Below are 16,951 nucleotides of genomic sequence, written 5' to 3' on the forward strand. Positions count from 1 at the left end.
ATTTGTTTATAAATTAACATCTTTTTATTAATTATGTATATAGTAACTTGCTAATAGCCAAATGATTTATTATCTATACTGCTTGTAAATTATTACATGGATAATTATGTCTCTTCCTCAAAATCTTATTTTTATAAACGTCTCAAGAATGTAGTGATATTTCATATTTTTAAAATCCTTATTTGAAATTAAAACACTATAAGGATCTTTAAATGATATTTTTCCGAAAATAAATTACATTGGCCACGCCTTCAGTTGCTGAAGGTTTCAAATAAGGTAGGTTTATGCATTCATTTTTAATTAAAATGTGATATTTTACTTTGTTCAAAGTTTAAAGCAAAACATGTTATGGACAGCTTTGTAAATAGGTAAGGCTTGGAAAGAAGGTCTTTTCATTTTTTTTCCTTCACTTCTTTCCATTTCCCTTATTCTCATCATTCATTAATTTTATTATTTTAAAAAATTATTTAATAAAATAATTTGAATGATGGAAATGAGAGAAGTAGAGAAAAGTGAAGGAAAGCAAAAGGAAAGACCCCTCCCCGCTAAGGCTTATGTAGATTCTAGATAACTAACACGTGTCTCATACATCATATATAAACAAACATGCCAAGTGAAAATAGCAATTACTTTCCCTAATTTTATTTATAAATTATTTCTATTACTTTTATTAACATCAATGTATCAAAAAATAAAGAATAAAATTTAATAAAATTACAAACATATCCTTCAAAAATAAATAAATTATATAATATTATTTTTTTATTTTTTTCTCTCTAACTTTTTAACGGTAGTTTAGATATTTCATTTGAAATAAAATATTACTATCAATTAAATTATTTATAAAGTAAATCACATCACCATTGTAGAAATGACTAATAAAGTAGACAGGAGAAAGTACTATTTAGCCAAAGAAAATGAGAAAGATTTGCCACAATTAATTTATAAAATATTTTTTAAAATTTTTAATTTAATATTTGTAGATTTAAATGATTTTTTACATCAATCATTATTATTTTTTAAAAATAAATTTAATATATCAATAATTAATAATATTTTATCAATATTTAAAAAGTAAACACTGTTAATATCAAAAAGTGAAAAATATATTTTATAGGATTAAAAAATCAAATTAAAATGTTACATAAATGAAAGAATAAACGTGTCCTTCAATCTTAATTAAATTTTTGCCAGCTTAACTCAGTAGTTCGCAAATATTTTCTGTTTCCACAGGTACGTGACAGCCGACTGGAGTCACATCTGCTTGGCCGCAAGTGGTTCATGGGGTCAGCCACTTCTGGAAGATTGACGCAATGAATTAAGGCGCACTCGTGTTTGGTTTGTGTCTATTTTAAATTAGGAGAAATGACATTTTGGTCCTAAAATATTGAATCAATAAAAGTTAAGTCCTTGATAAATTTATTTTTGAAAAAAAGTTAAGAATATCAATCTAGATTATAATAAATTTAAGATTTTTAATTATAAATAAGTATTTAAATATTAAATGTAACTCTTAAATATAGCAGAAATTTTTATTTATAACTGTTTGAATTGATATTTATAATTTATTATATAAAAATTTTATCAGGAATTTAATTATCATTAATGTATTTATTTAAACCTAACTGTCATTCTCCTTTTAAATTAATATTTTTTATTTTTTTTAATATTTTACTTGTTCAACCTATCAATTGATCAGTGTCAAGTCAAAAAATGTAATAAAATGATATGAGTGTGTCTCCATGATAAAATGTTACTAAAGGACTGTTAGAGGCTTAGAGCATGTTAACTGCATAAAAATATGAAAGAATTACAATCAAGTCTCACATAAAAAAATTAATTATTAAAAAATTTATTAACAAATGAACTAAACTGTATTGACAACTGATTGTGTTTGTCAATATAATTAGTTCAATTGCAATAATTAATTTCTTTATATAAGATTTCAATATAATCTCTCAAAAAATATTAAAGCGTTATGAAGTTATTTGAAATCCCTAATAATCTCTGTGTCCCAAATTACATATACTTTTAGATAAAATTTTATATATCAATAAAGCTTGTTAATATATTTTATAACTTTACTTTTTCAAGACAAAAATATATAAACTTTTAAAAATTTCATTCATTTAATACTCATTGATGAAAAATATTGAAGAAAGATAATATATAAAAAGAGTAATATTAAAAAACTATCATTAATAAAACTTTATTATCAAAGTATTTTTAATTTTTGAAACTCTAAATCTTTCATAAAAGTGTTTTTAATAATTATAACAGAGAGATTTTTATATCTGACAATAATATTGATAGATTCAATGTAAAATTGCAGGAAAAACTAGATTGTATATGAGTGACATGACTTTAAGAGAACTGACTAAATGTTGACTCTAGGAGGCTTGGCATCCAAACAAAGATTAAGAGCTTTTAGAATATTAGGAGTTTTTTAACAGTGTTAACATGATAATTAAGGCATTTAGAAAATTCCTTAATTTAATTTTTTAGTCAATGAGGCCACCACAAGTTGATGTGTGTTGATGTTAACCAAACCATCAATGTTAAGTCTGACACGACCTAGTTTTGGAGCTTCATTTGGCTTCTAATCTTTCAAATCTCTTTGTTGATTTGGCTTCTAATCTTTCAAATCTCTTTGTTGAGCAATTATTTTAAATACATATTAATCATTGATCATGCATAGTGTACAGGTTGATGCCATATCTCAGTTTGAGATGTCTTTTTTAGGAAAAATGTTGTATCTCATTTTCTAAATGTTACAATAGACAAAGAGCAAAAAATCTCTATCAAGTAGTAGTTTTTTTTTTTTTTTTTAGCTCGGCATTCACGTCATTCCTTACATTTCAAATCATCAATTCTTTTATTGAAAGAGTAAAGAAATTTAGGTTCAAAAAGCTTAAGTTCAAATCCACATTTTCCAAACTTCTTTGCAAGTAAGCGACTTACAATTTCATGAGATATGTATCAAGGAGTTCATATAATTACAACCTAAAGGGCTATCCTTTGATAGGGATTTAACATCTTTTTAAGAATATGATGAGATTGAATCTTTGTTGTTATGTTAGGAAATATCTTTATTTTGGCATGAAAACCCTTAACTTTAGAATAATCAAACCAAATATTAGATAAAATGCAAGGGGAAAAAGTTTTCACCATCGACATCCACATCCTTAGTTTAATTTCCTTTATATCACGGAAAAATTGCCGCACTAATGGGCAAATAGAACCCATTCTCTTTAGCTTAGTCATTGGTTATTGTACATTATTTTCTATTTGTTTGTTGTTTGAATTCAATAATAAAAATAATACTCCCTCCATCTTAAATTATAGGGTACTTTTGAAGAATTTTTTCGGTCACAAAATATAAAATAATTTGAATAAATTAAGGTTTTTTAAATATATGAATTTTAATATTATCCTTTCTTCTTTATAATTAATTTTTATCTTTTTTTAATATATTAAATGATAAAATATTTTTAAAAGTTTATATTTTTATTTTTAAAAAATAAGATTATTAAGTATATTTAATAAAATTTATTAATATATAATTTATTAATATATAAAATTTTATTTAAAAATATTTTATAATTTAACATGAAGGGAGTAGTATTTATTCTTTGGCTCGTAACATTCCGTTTCAGGAAAATAAAGTAATTGTACCAGCAAAAGGCCTTATTTACTTTCCCATTCAATCAAGCTTTATTATTTTTTTCCCCGAATCAATGAAGCTTTATTTAAAAAGAAAAACAATGCACATGTTCTTTCACTTTTTGCATGTTTACCTTAACTTGGTTCCCAAGGGAGCGATTTTTTTTTTTTTACAAAAATCATTTTGAAAAATAAAATATCGAAATATTACATCAAAAACAGTTTTTTTAATAGCTTTTGAAAGTTAATGATTCAAATAATAAGAATGAGATAAAATATGGATGATATCAAAATTGAAATCCATCTAATCTAATATAATAAAAACAAAGAAAAGATTTGGGTAATTAGCCTTATATGTCTAATATAATTTCATCCAATAAAATCATAACGGGTAGATTTTAAAGCATTAATAATATTAATATCAAGAATTTATTATGAAATAAATAATATATAAAAATCAATATATTATGACTTAATAGAAAATAATTACTTCAAATACAACGTAAATGTATAAATTATCTCTTAAACTTTAGATTCAATAGCATCATAGATCTTAAACTTATTTATTGTGTAAATTATTCCTAATGACCTAAGAAATTATATGAAATTTTTGTGGTCCATTTCCAAAAAAAATTAAGTAATTGTTTGTAACTTTTGGGTCCTTTATTGTAATATTTTGGTTGTTTTATATAATTTTGGAAGTTATTTTCTAATTAACTAATGGTTGAAGTTAACTTTTGTTAATATCATGAATCGAATTACACCCTTTTTTAAAAGTTAAAGAAATAATTTATATAATAAATGAGTTCAAGACCTATAATGTTATTGAACTAAAATTTTATGAAAGTAATTTATTTACTTACTTTTAAACATATAAAGTTAAATACTCCACTCCTCCCTATATATAAAGTGTTTATTATAAGCTTATTTTGTCCTTAAATATAAGGGGTAATAATAATATTTTTAAATAATCAGACAATTTTACCCTTGTCTCGGAACATGAAATAAATCATTAATTATATATTTTTCCTACTATTATCATGATATTAACTATGATATCATTGGGGGTTAAACTGAAAAATTATTATGTTTTATGTGAGTTCAACTGAATAACAAGTTTCTATTGGTATTTGAGATTTGGTTAAAATACCTTATACTCCTCTAATCCTATTTATAAGCCACTTCTAACATATTTTATTAGTACCAAGGAAAACAATAAAACTCATTATTTTCTTAAAATTTAATAAGTTATCAACTTTACTCTTATTAAATATACGTATTTAAATAATAAATTTTCTCTCTTTAATATTGAATGAAAGATAAAAAAATTATAATAAAAATATAATGATAAGATTTATAAATAAAATTAATTTTTTTTACTTTATAAATAGAATTAAAGGGAGTATATCAGGACGGAGGGGGCATATAAGTCTTCTGCTACACATAATTTTTGTATTAAAAACGATTGATGACATAATTAGCTATTACTGCTATACTTATTTGACCTCATCAATGTCACCGACATTGTTCGGCATTTGATTTTCAAGTGATTTGACAATAAAAAAAAGCACTTTTTTTTAAAGAGGTTTACCAAAATAGTAATATCAACATGGATTCTCATTCAGTACTTTTGCCGAGCACGCCATATGCTTGTTTTGTGCATCACTTTCCACGAAATCCTACTTGAGAGAACGGTTTCAAAATGAGGATAAAGGATTTGGATCACATGCACTGACAATGGATGAAAAGTATCAGGATCTTAACCGTTCATCTTACCTAATATTTTCTCAATTAAAAAATATAAATATTTTAATTAAATTTTATTTTAATAAAGCAGCTACTTACTTTAAAACTAATTTTATATTTTTATTTTTATCCTTATTAATATTCTATAATAAATATAAATTCATTATCAACAGAGGCATTTTTTTAAAAAAGGTAATGATTATATAATTAAAAATACCTTATATTTTTAAATATTTAACTTTTTAAAAAATAATTTATATTTTTAAATGGAAGGAGTAACTAATAAGAGATTGGTGCATAAAAAATCTTATAATCTACAAAACACATAAACCTTTTTCATACTCTTTAAAGTCTAAATTTTTTATTGTTACAATAAAATATAAAAGAAATTTACTAGATGGAATCCAGGCTCCTCATCCACTATGAAGTAAGAACTTTAAGATTTAAATTGTAAAATAATTTTTTATTGTATAAAAAATGTTTATATGATTTGTAGATAATAAATTTTTTGTACGCCACTCTCTTTCTAGTCGTTAAATGAAATAAATGGTTAATATCCTCTTACTTTTCATTTACGGCATGAAATTCACCTCATGTAATCTGAAAGAGGATAAATCCACAGTAATATGAAACAAGCTCTTGTCATTTGTCAATTATCTGTAAATTTACTCAGCAACTTTTTTTTTTTTTTGAGTGATCTACTCAACAGCTATTGAAATGCAAAATATTTTCTAAAATACTTCAAGCAATCAAAATATTGAGTTGAAAATTGAAAAAACCTGTTTTTAATCAAAGAAAATAAATTTCATACAAATTTGACCCTCTTTGATCACATTATTTCCAGTTACACGCAAATTGCACAAATTCAAAGGATCTATAAATAGTAATAGGGCTATAGATTGATTAATATTGGGTGGGTATGATTAATAAACTTGAATTTTGAAGGCTTCTCTTTATGTTATGTCATTTTGATCCAGGACTTTGGCTCTTTATAGACATCATGTCATCTCCATGTATCACATTCTATTCCTTTTGTTCACCTCGATTAACTTACATGTTACAAATGTATTTTACTTGAGATATGGCTGTGTGTTAAATGTAAATATTTTTTTAATGAGAATTTAAGTTTAGTTGGCTACATTAATTTAAGTATATTATTTTTTTCCACTTCAAGTTTATTATACATATATTTTTTTAAGAGATTGCTTCAATTACTCAACTCAAACTTGTGACTACCAAAGTGATCACATCGCAACAACTTCATTATTGTGCCAAGGCTAAGGCTCTCTCTCCCTCCATTGTTTTTATTTTTAATTAAAAGATCTTATGGTAAATATATATTCTTTCTGTTAAAAAATGTAAAGTATTTTTTAAGAAGTCCGATATTAAAAAATATAAGGTATTTTTAGTTTTTTGAAGTGTAATAATTATCTTTTTTTTCCAAAGGTACCTCTAATAATGACTTTATATTTATTATAAAGTATTTAACAAAGATAAATATAAAAAAATAAAATTAATTTAAAAATAAATAATTATTTTATTAAAAGTAAAATTTAATTAAAATCTCCATAGTACCACTTAGACAAATTGGTAAACAACAAGTTTCATGGGCAATCATTTTAACCATTAAAGATTTGAAAGTTTCTCAGCCCCACACCATGGTTAAATTACCAGGTTTACTGATGAGGAAGGGTTACTTTTCACCTGCCTTTTCCAGACTTTAATATACAAGACAAACTTACTAAACTTCTTGCTTATTAAAACATAATTATTGTATATCATCAAAATTGTTAAAATATATATAATTTTTTAATTGTTTTTCTTTATAATTAATAATATATTAAATCGTTGTCTAAAAATTTAAATCAGAATCAGAATAAATTTGTCTCATGCCCAGCACTGATAATCTCAAATAGATTTGTTGTACAGGAGAAATCTTAGAAAATCTATTTCTTCATGGATTTTTCCCAAGAAAGAAAAAAATCCTGTGTCTGTAGGCTGGGCGGCTAGAAATATTTTCATTTGTAAATGTTTGTGGGCTAGAGCTAGACGTCCCAGTCACTCTACATTCTGTTTTTCGCCCCACTTTTGTTAAATCAAAATTGACCTCATTTCATGGCTAAGGGTAATTACCCAAGAAGAAGAAAAAGAAGAGGGTCGGTCATGTCATGTCATACTCATTTTATTTAAAAATATAAAATATTTTTAATTAAATTTTATTCATTAATAAAATAATTATTTATTTTTAAATTAATTTTATTTTTTATATTTATCCCTATTAAATATTTTATAATAAAAATATTTTTTTAAAAAAGTAATAATTATATATCGAAGTATTAAAAATATCTTACAGTTTTAAATATTCAACTCTTTTAAAAATGTCTTACAATTTTAAATGAATGGAGCATATGATATAAAATTTGCAGTATCTTATATACTATTCATGATACAACTAATTTCTCAATTTTTTTACAATAAATAAAAATTGGATATGTGTTTCGTATGTTTATACATAAAAAAATTTAAAAGCAAGTTATAACATTCCCAATTTATAAACATGGTTACAAAATAAACTAGTCGTAATTTCATACACTTCCACAGGAGAACAGTTTTCTAACGATATTAATAATAATAACCTTGTCTAAGAACTTAATGATTTTTTAACTTTAATATCATTAAATATGTATATTTTTATACATATTTTCTTTCACTAACATGTAACCAGCTAAACAAAAAAATCCAACCCAATACTAATAGATAACTATATAAGAAATTTTGGTTGAAATTAATTTTAAAATCTTAGAAGGAATAACCATTCTTAACAGAATATCCCAATCTTTATAAATTGTTAATAATTTCTTAATAAATCATTCTCAGCATTTTTCGGCCAAACAAAGGAAATTCTTACAAAGAATTATTACCTCTATCTAAAAATTTAATAAATTCTTAATTTTATTCTTATTAATTATGTATACTTTAAATAATACTTTCTTTTATTAATATTTAATTAGTTAAACAAAAAAAATTGTAATAAAAAATTAATAATATTTGTTGTATAGATATGGGTCAGATGACAATTTTCTTCCACTCTTTAAAAATTTTGCATGATTTAAAATATAAATAATTAAATATTAGCTGGATGTTATATTTTATTTTTCATTTACACCTTAATTAATATCGAGCAAATGATATTTTAAATAAGTCAAATGTTACAAAAAAATTTAGAACAATATTTTTAAAAATTTTATATTTTTAATTAAGAAGACGACGAGACGAGTCCTGCGAACAATGAGACAATGAGTTACTGTCTCTTGTGCAATTCGTCGAACACTTAACCGACCACTGTGCAGATCCCTGCCAAAATCCCAGACGCTTAGGCGAATCTCGTGAGTGTCCATTGCTTTCTCTGCTTTCCTCCGCCTTCGTTTATCCTCTCAAATTGCTTATTTGGTGCGCACTACCTACTGTCTCCTATCTTCAACTATGCCTGATTTTTTCTCTGCTCTACTCATTTAGTCTCTGATTGTCGTTGTCCTGATTCTGTTTTCGGTGTCATTGATGTTGACTGAATGAGATTGCTTTCTAGAAATATACTGAGCACCATAGTTTGCTCACATGTGTGTTTAGGAAGCTCATAATTATACTCGACCGCCCATGCTAGACCTACTGAACTTATATGTAGTCTGTGCTTGAAAGGATAACATGTTTGGATGACTCGCATGATATGAATCCTTCATTTGAAACTGTTGATGCTTTGCATAACTCTTCTTTTTGTTTTCCCCACAATACTCTACTGATTTAATTTTTGATTCTTTTCTTTTTCTGGACGCCTGTGTCTGTTTTCTATTGAGACGAATTGAATGATATTGTTGTGTAGAAAACACCATATTTGCTCACTCATTTACCTAAGAAGCTCAAATTACACCTGGCTTTTGAAATTTGAAAATGTTATTTGTGTTTTGTGGACTCTGATACTGGCACATGGGACATGACGCCACCACGGACACGGCAACGCATTATTCATATGTGATTTAAAGTGTTCTGTTGTGTCTGATTATTGTTTCACATGTGTATGAGAACAACGCCTTTTTCTGGAGTGCCCGTGATTCAGAGTCTAGTGTGCTTATACGTAGACTTTCCTATTTGATGAGGAATCATAAAGAGTAAATAGTCCTTGCGTTTGGAACTCTTAGGGATGGTTTTGAGCAATAGTTTGGAGTATGGGCTTATGCATATAACAAAAAAGCACACCTAACCTTAGGCTGCATGCGTGAGATTTTGTTTGAGGTGTTCCCTGACCCATTTATTTTAGCACCTTTCATGTCATCTGGGTCTTAGTGTCTTTCAGCTGCCCCTCACTTGATGTCATGTGGTTCTGTTTGTTACCAGCTCCCATTGGATTTGGCCAACACATAACTGTTGGATATAACACTTTCATTTTTTATCCCTCTTTTACCAGTTTGATCACTTGCCAACTCCCTAGTTGGTCCTTGTGAAAGCCTCATGCAACTTGGGTTGGGTATAGGGGCAAATCGATCTGTATTATGCAAGCATGCTGTTAAGGTAACACATTGTTATCACAATTTGTTAAATCTGAATTAAGAAAACATGTTTCCACTAGACTTTATGGGCATTCCATTTATCTCCCACATTAAATTTTTTCTTTGAGAAACGAATAAAATCAAAGTTTATCTTTATAGTTGATTTTCTGTTGTTATGATGGATTAAACTAATTACAGAAGAACATGCTTACATAAAAGTTTGTTTGTCATGTGGTGGTTTCAAACTTGCAGTTACCTCTGCAAAGGGACAGAACTAGATATATTTATTTTGGGGGGAAGTGTTTGAAATTTTAAAGGGGCAAAATTTAAAAATTTTTAGGGGTTGAAATTGCAATTTTTCTAAAAAAAATAAAATAAAAATAAAATTCTCCATTATTGTACTAACATATTACGAAGATGACCAAAACTTAGGGGTGTGGCTGCTCTTTTTTCTTTTAACCTAGGTCCTTCCCCATCTGCAACTGCAATCACCTTGGGGTTTTCTTCGAAGTTTCCTGCTTTGCACAGTAGGAAGGCTTAGAAGTTCTTGATGCCATGGAATTAGGACAATCCTTTGTAAAATTAGAAGATGAAAGTTACTTCTCATAGTATTTAGCTAGTAATATGTTGTTTGAGAAGTGATAAACTGGAGGTGGCATTTGAGCCACTCTAACCATAATTATGTTGGTCATATAGTTGTCTAGAATCTCTTATGATCATACTTCATAACCAGAGTCTAGCTTCAGTTTCAATTGAACAATATCTGTTTACGTGTAATTTGTTTTTCGTGATTCTCTTATTTATTGATTTTAAGTTGCACTCCTGGCAATGCATCATGTATAAGTGTCTTCTTAGTTTCATTTTGTTTCATGGCTGATTATGTGGAGGCATCAATGCACTGTTCTGAGCAATTGGAAAGATAAAAAGTCTTCTATTCTTCTTATTTCCTCTTGTTCACTATGCATCTTATGTATTATACAATTAGCAGGCTTGCATCAATTTGAAAGTGTTTGGATCTTCGCAGGTTTCTTGAATATGCAGAGCATAAGGAAGTCTATCTTGAGACATATAAATTTGAGGTCAACTGAAAGATGGTTTTTGGCGAGGGATGAGAATGTTCAAATGCAATTGAGACGCCTTTGCTCCTCAACTGATGCCAGCTCTGATATGATACTTGATCGAGTAATTGGATTGGTGAAGAATTATAATAGGATTAATGCTTCTAAGGTATTAGACTAATGATTAATGTGCAATTTAACATTTTGTGTCAACTTTATAGTGCTAACTTTTAATCTGTGGCTGGATTGATTATGCCTTCTATGTATTGTCTTCTTAGAGCCTTTCATTATCTAGGCTTCATTTCCAGATGAAGTCGAGTTGTATTGGAAATGAATCGGACATGATATGGTTCTACTTTTAAGTATTAATGCCTTAATGAATGTTTTTATTTATACTCACTATGGGAAATTTATTTTTGGGGTACCGACAAAACTTAGGACTTAGACGGGTTGTTTCTGTTTCAAGACAAGGCACACTATAGTTGGGAAATATTTTACATTTGAATCCAAACTTGGAAACAATGGTTGTTCTCAGAGACATTCAAAATCAAAGTTCTTTCGAGGACAAAACTTACCATTAACGCTTTCTAAAATAATCAGTCATGTTTTTAAAATTCACAACCTAGTCTTTCCATGTTATAAGAATGTTGTAGATTTGTAACTACAAGGAATATGAATTGTAATTATAAAGATACCAGTGTTACTGTAGGAAACGTAATTTTGGCGTTTCTTGGAGATTATTTTCAAGGTTCTTTAGCTCATTTCCCCCAAGTTGACTTTAAGTGGAAAATTTGCCCATAACTCAGATCTCTACCAATAAAAGATGCTACTTGTACTTCACTGTGTAGGTTACTGAAACAGCTGACTTTCAGAAAGACCTGAACCTTGACAGCTTGGACAGGGTAGAGCTTATTATGGCTCTTGAAGAAGAATTTTCCATCGAAATCCCTGATGAGAAAGCAGAAAAGCTAACTTGCTGTGCTGATGTTGCAAAATACATATCCTCTGAAGCTTCTCAGAAAGTTGTTGAAAAGCCCTGACTTCTAGGCAATATTCCTTGGGCATGGTATTCAAATGTTTCATATCTGAGGTATCAGAGTTTCTTTTAAGTTAGCCAAGTTGCAACTATGTGTGTTGGTTGACCTATCTGTTGCTTCAACAAGGTATTTTGTTGTTGGAATAGATGAAGACTTAAAGATCTTAGTGATTGTTTTTGGTTGAAGATAGGTCAGCCTGGCTGGAATACTCTGTTGACCTTTAAAATGTTTCATAGATGCAGTGATTGGAAGAATACCACGTATGGAAATCATTTAATCTTGAGATGTATGAGCTTATCAAAGATTGGCGTTTGCATAATTTTACTTGTTCATTGATAATAGTAGCAAATGAATCAATTTAGAATCATTTTAGCCTTCTATATGACAAAATGCCAGAAGTATTTGCATATCCAAACATGACATGATTCATACAACGGAAATACATTTTACAATTTTTCTTTCCAAGCAGGGGAGGGAATGCATTACAGTATATGCTATTTAAATACACCATGATATTAACAATCCATGCAACTCAATACTGTGACTAGAGCGCCATCTAAGTGAGCCATGATACTCTTCCTCGTAAGACTAAGATGCTCATGTTTAATTTACATAACATGGGAAAACCAGGCCAATCATAGACAAATATCTGTTCATGGTTGATTTAATCCGCTTCATTCCTTTCTCTCTGTTTATAGTGGAACCTCAAATTTCAAGCACTGTAAGTGCGAATGCCATTCCCAAAGGTTGATAATCTGAGTTTCTTGTGTCTCTTGACGTAAGCTAGTTGGCACTGCGAGTTCTTTGGGATCTGATGAACTTTCACTCTGCATATTTTTTCCAAGTTGGGGATTGCATGCAGGTATGAAGGAAGATCGATCATGAAATCTCCATATTCATCGGTTATGCCTCGTGCTACCGTCGATTTTCCTCTCCACTCGCTGCCATGGCTGTGGCAGTTGACAGCCACCGAAGCTCCTGCATAAATTTTAGAACGGCTGAGTAGTTAAATTGCTCTAGAAATAACATTTTGAACCAAATTAACAATTTGATCTGTGGCTTGGGTCTAATGAATTTGGTTCTAACAAATTTGGAAAATTATGAACTCGTAGCATGTTAGATGAGTAATGTTTTAAGTAGATTTAGAACTAAATATTTATTATTTGAATGCTGGTATTAAAATAAATATGTAAGACTTATTTGGTACATTAAAATTCAATAAAAAGTGATTTTTTACTTTTGAGGATCGATGAAAAATATTCTTACCTTCTCTACTTTTAAATATTATAATAAAATAAATATATCAAATAATAATTAAAATGAGTGACGTTATTTTATAAAGATGATAGAGAATATTTATCTTTCGATCCACCATTCAAATATGATCTAATAAATAATGCATACATAATTTTTTGTAGGAAGAAAAGAGACCTTTCTTATGGTATAATTAACCAAACAAAACTTAAATCTTTTAAATTATTTTTGGGGCAACATTTCTGAATTCTGAATTTCTGACTGATAGTGCTGGTGACCTATCATAATCGTCAATTTAATGCTATGGGTTTTCCAATATTAACTTTGATTTTGAAACTCTTTATTATTCCTAATCAATACTTATTGTTCTCAGTGATGTGTCGTTAATGATATAAACAAAAATCAAATCACCAATGGAACATTATCGCTTTCTTTCAGAGAAACCACGTGCTCCCGTTGTTGTCTCGTTTGCAGTATCACTTAAGATTCAGAATTAACTCAAATTCTTCGTGACACTACTTATATATATGTGCGTGTGTATATATGTATACAACCTTTTTTTTTCCCAGCCAAAATCAAGGAAAATTTCAACTCTTTAACCTTGTCAAAAAATCAAAGAAGTTCCCACGTTGCCCATATTAAATGCATTCTTAAAAAAATTTCCTACATTTGTACATCAATATTGAATAGTGATAAAATAAGTAAATTGTCAAAACTAATAAATGTGGTAGCGTATAGAAAGAAACTAAAACCATTTTTCCAAGTACTTTATTTTTAAAATTTTTACCCCCAACCTTATTCTTATCTCAGGAAAGGAGACACACACACCTAAGCACATACACAAAATATGTTAATACTAGGTTTGAACTCGAGCTATGCAAAATTAGAAGTTACATATTTTCTTAATAATTATAAGGATATAATTATCTCTTTTTTTTTGTTTTGGTTAATTAAGGATATAACTATTATTGCTTAATAAATAGAGTTGGTTAAGTTTAGTTTATATTAAAAATTAGAAAGGACGTATATTGACCAAGGTATTGAAAATCAAATCAATTATTAAAGTGATCAAGGTACTAGTTCAATGATTAATAATTATAATTATAATTGAACTGTAATCAGACCGGTTATAAATGAAGCATTTTATTAAACAAATCAATATATTAATTTAACTATTTACCAATTTAACCAAGCAGGTTGAGCATGATTTCCATGCTATGGTATCCACTAATGATATTGACTAAACTTTTTTTTTTAAATTTCTGTTTGGTTTGCTATCATTTTCTTTCTATCTTTCATGCATATAATTCTTTTTCATCTAATGTAAGAATCAGTTTACGCCTTAATAATCTGCAATATGATTGAGTGAATATGAGACAACATAAGTTTCTTCTTCAAAACTGAAGTTTTCACCAAAACCAGAAAGCAAAACTTTTCAACATTCACCAAAATTAATAGTGAAACGCCAACAGCTCTCCCATTCTCCAGTAGTACTGTTCACTGCTTTAATTCGAAGCATATTGTTATTCTTTTACCAACAGCTTAATCTTTACATATATAATCCTTAATTAACTGATATACACACACAAACTGTTGCAGTGAATTAATCACCCCAAACTAAAGCAAACACATGATTAGTGATTAGCTTGCATATAGCTCTCTGATATAACAGCATAGCTTCTTTCCATTTTTTCCCCCTTTAATACGAGCATATATTAATAATAACCAAAAATCACAACATCATATAATTAATAAGACCCTTTCTCAACGTTATAAAGAAATCATGAGCACTTTTTGGAGCATATAGATCCAGATTAAAGAGAAGAGAAAAGAATCGAAGGGGAAAAAAAAAAAATTAATGCTGTCTTTGGATTGAAGCGGATATCTAATGTTGTGTTTTCCATAACCACATTTTCGCAGAAGCAATAGTCTTGTTTGCTTTCATCCATAAAGAAATTTGGAACTAATAAAAATAATTCCCAACACACGCAGAAAGTAATAATGAAACTAAAATTTCTCTTCTTTTGCTTTTCCAGTGTCTGTAATCTGAGAGTGGGGAGAAAAAAAAATTGAGAACAGAGGCCGATACTTTGACAGTTATCGATCAGTTCATAGGTTCGTTGAAATATATAAACATATATATACTGCACAAACTGCAGAATTTATATAGAGAAACAAAATCGATGAAGAAAAATAAGCAGAAGGGCTTGAAATGTGTTTATGTACCTGGAATTGGCCATGCATGAATCTGCTGATCAGCTTTTCCATGCAAATCATGGGCCTCGCAATGAACAGATCCCGTCACGAGGACTGTGGAAAGCTTCTCTTCTCCATATCCAGCCATCTGCACCATCTCTTTTCTGCTCAGTAACTGGAACAAATCTCCCTCGGTGTCTTCTCCGGCGGCCGATGCCGGCACCGGAGACTGAAGGAAGACGACGATGCAGAGAAGGAGAAACATCACAAGGTCGTGTGAGCCGTGAAAGCAGGTCATCTTCTTGGCGCTTATAGTGTTACGTAAGATATTCAAACCCCGCACAATACAAAGAGATATAAAAGCAATGGCCAATGGCTTCCGTAGCATGTCTATATATATGTATATATAAGGCAATTCGATGGATCCTTCAAGTTACAATTTTGCCCTTATTGGTTTGACTTTATTATATTGTTTACGTAATGGAATTCAATTTTAAATATATTTGGAAGCCTTCAATTACAAGTCTTCTTCCCGCCATGTTAGTGTATATATACGATGCTGTTACTACAGATAACCAAACCATGCATGCGTGCTGAACAACATTAATCATTAGCTTTCTGGAAAGCTTTTAGTTTATACGATTTCATGGGGAAAACTTCATGTTGTTATTATTGTGCGCTTTTTTAGATTTTTTTTATGGGATATCTTTACACTACACTTTGAAATTGAAATATACAAAATTGTCAACAATAGATAGACGTAACAATTAATACACAATGAAATAAAATTATTAATTCATATAATGGACTTAATTTGAGTCATCATGCATATAAATTCAAAGTATTAGAACATGCTATAATTTTAATAAGATGATATTTTTTTTTTGATGAAATTGATATGAGTTAAATGAAAAATTAGCCCCTAAATTTTAAATCTAAAAGTGTCTGGGGATTCTAAACTTGTTTGTGGTATAATATTTCTCTTCAACATTTCAAAATAGTGCAATATGATCCTTAACGTTGATAGCTAGTAACTTTAATCATTAGTTGATAAAAAAATTATAAAAATGACAAATATTTTTTTTGGTTTTTTTTGGGATTAAAGAACATTTTTTCCTTTCAATTATTTGCTCAATAATGCCTGAAATCCTAAACTTTCATGTAGTATAATTTTTTTTTTTCAACTTTTAAAAATTGTGCACTAAATACTCTATCATTAAAAAAGTTAATTTTGACTGTTAGTTAATTTAAAAATTAAAAAAATCTCAAAAATTACACATAAGTATCTTATAAAAAAATTAACATCATTTAATTCTCCTAAGTTACATATAAATAACATGATATAAATTTTATTTCTGACCCATTTAAAGGCCAAGCTATGATTTTGGCCAGCCATTACTTTATATGCTTAATTAATATTAATTTTCTTACAGAGTACTTATTTATAATTTTATGA

At 28.3% G+C, this 16,951-nt stretch overlaps 2 protein-coding genes across 6 annotated transcripts; one reads left to right on the top strand and one right to left on the bottom strand.

Annotated features, from left to right (window-relative positions):
- Window positions 1–8,692: 8,692 nt before the first annotated feature.
- On the top strand, window positions 8,693–12,364 carry LOC129286780 (acyl carrier protein 3, mitochondrial). Of its 5 annotated transcripts, none has more exons than XM_054922815.1 (4): window positions 8,740–8,859; window positions 9,869–9,972; window positions 10,975–11,177; window positions 11,857–12,364. In XM_054922815.1, exons 3-4 carry the CDS (start codon window positions 10,986–10,988, stop codon window positions 12,046–12,048), a joined length of 384 nt encoding a protein of 127 aa, XP_054778790.1. In that variant the 5' UTR covers window positions 8,740–8,859; window positions 9,869–9,972; window positions 10,975–10,985; the 3' UTR covers window positions 12,049–12,364. The 5 variants fall into 5 exon arrangements, with proteins under 5 accessions (XP_054778792.1, XP_054778788.1, XP_054778790.1 ...); XM_054922816.1 differs by having other exon boundaries at window positions 8,776–8,795; XM_054922817.1 differs by lacking the exon at window positions 9,869–9,972 and having other exon boundaries at window positions 8,693–8,795.
- An 82-nt stretch (window positions 12,365–12,446) lies between these two features.
- Window positions 12,447–15,862, bottom strand: LOC129286779 (uncharacterized). The gene is made up of 2 exons (XM_054922812.1): window positions 15,526–15,862; window positions 12,447–13,023 (listed from the first exon to the last, which is right to left on the bottom strand). The coding sequence occupies exons 1-2, from the start codon at window positions 15,791–15,793 to the stop codon at window positions 12,758–12,760; spliced, it is 534 nt and encodes a 177-aa protein (XP_054778787.1). The 5' UTR covers window positions 15,794–15,862; the 3' UTR covers window positions 12,447–12,757.
- Window positions 15,863–16,951: the final 1,089 nt, after the last annotated feature.

Source organism: Prosopis cineraria, unplaced genomic scaffold (genome assembly GCF_029017545.1).
Source record: "Prosopis cineraria cultivar Desert tree isolate PC_DT_omini unplaced genomic scaffold, ASM2901754v1 PC11, whole genome shotgun sequence".
NCBI lineage: Eukaryota > Viridiplantae > Streptophyta > Magnoliopsida > Fabales > Fabaceae > Prosopis > Prosopis cineraria.

Coding starts and splice junctions, on each gene's coding strand:
- LOC129286780 (XM_054922817.1), top strand. CDS start 10,986: ATGCAGAGCATAAGGAAGTCTATCTTGAGACATATAAATTTGAGGTCA. Junction 11,178..11,856: donor ATAGGATTAATGCTTCTAAG/GTATTAGACTAA, acceptor TTCACTGTGTAG/GTTACTGAAACAGCTGACTT.
- LOC129286779 (XM_054922812.1), bottom strand. CDS start 15,793: ATGACCTGCTTTCACGGCTCACACGACCTTGTGATGTTTCTCCTTCTC. Junction 13,024..15,525: donor TCATGCATGGCCAATTCCAG/GTACATAAACAC, acceptor AAATTTATGCAG/GAGCTTCGGTGGCTGTCAAC.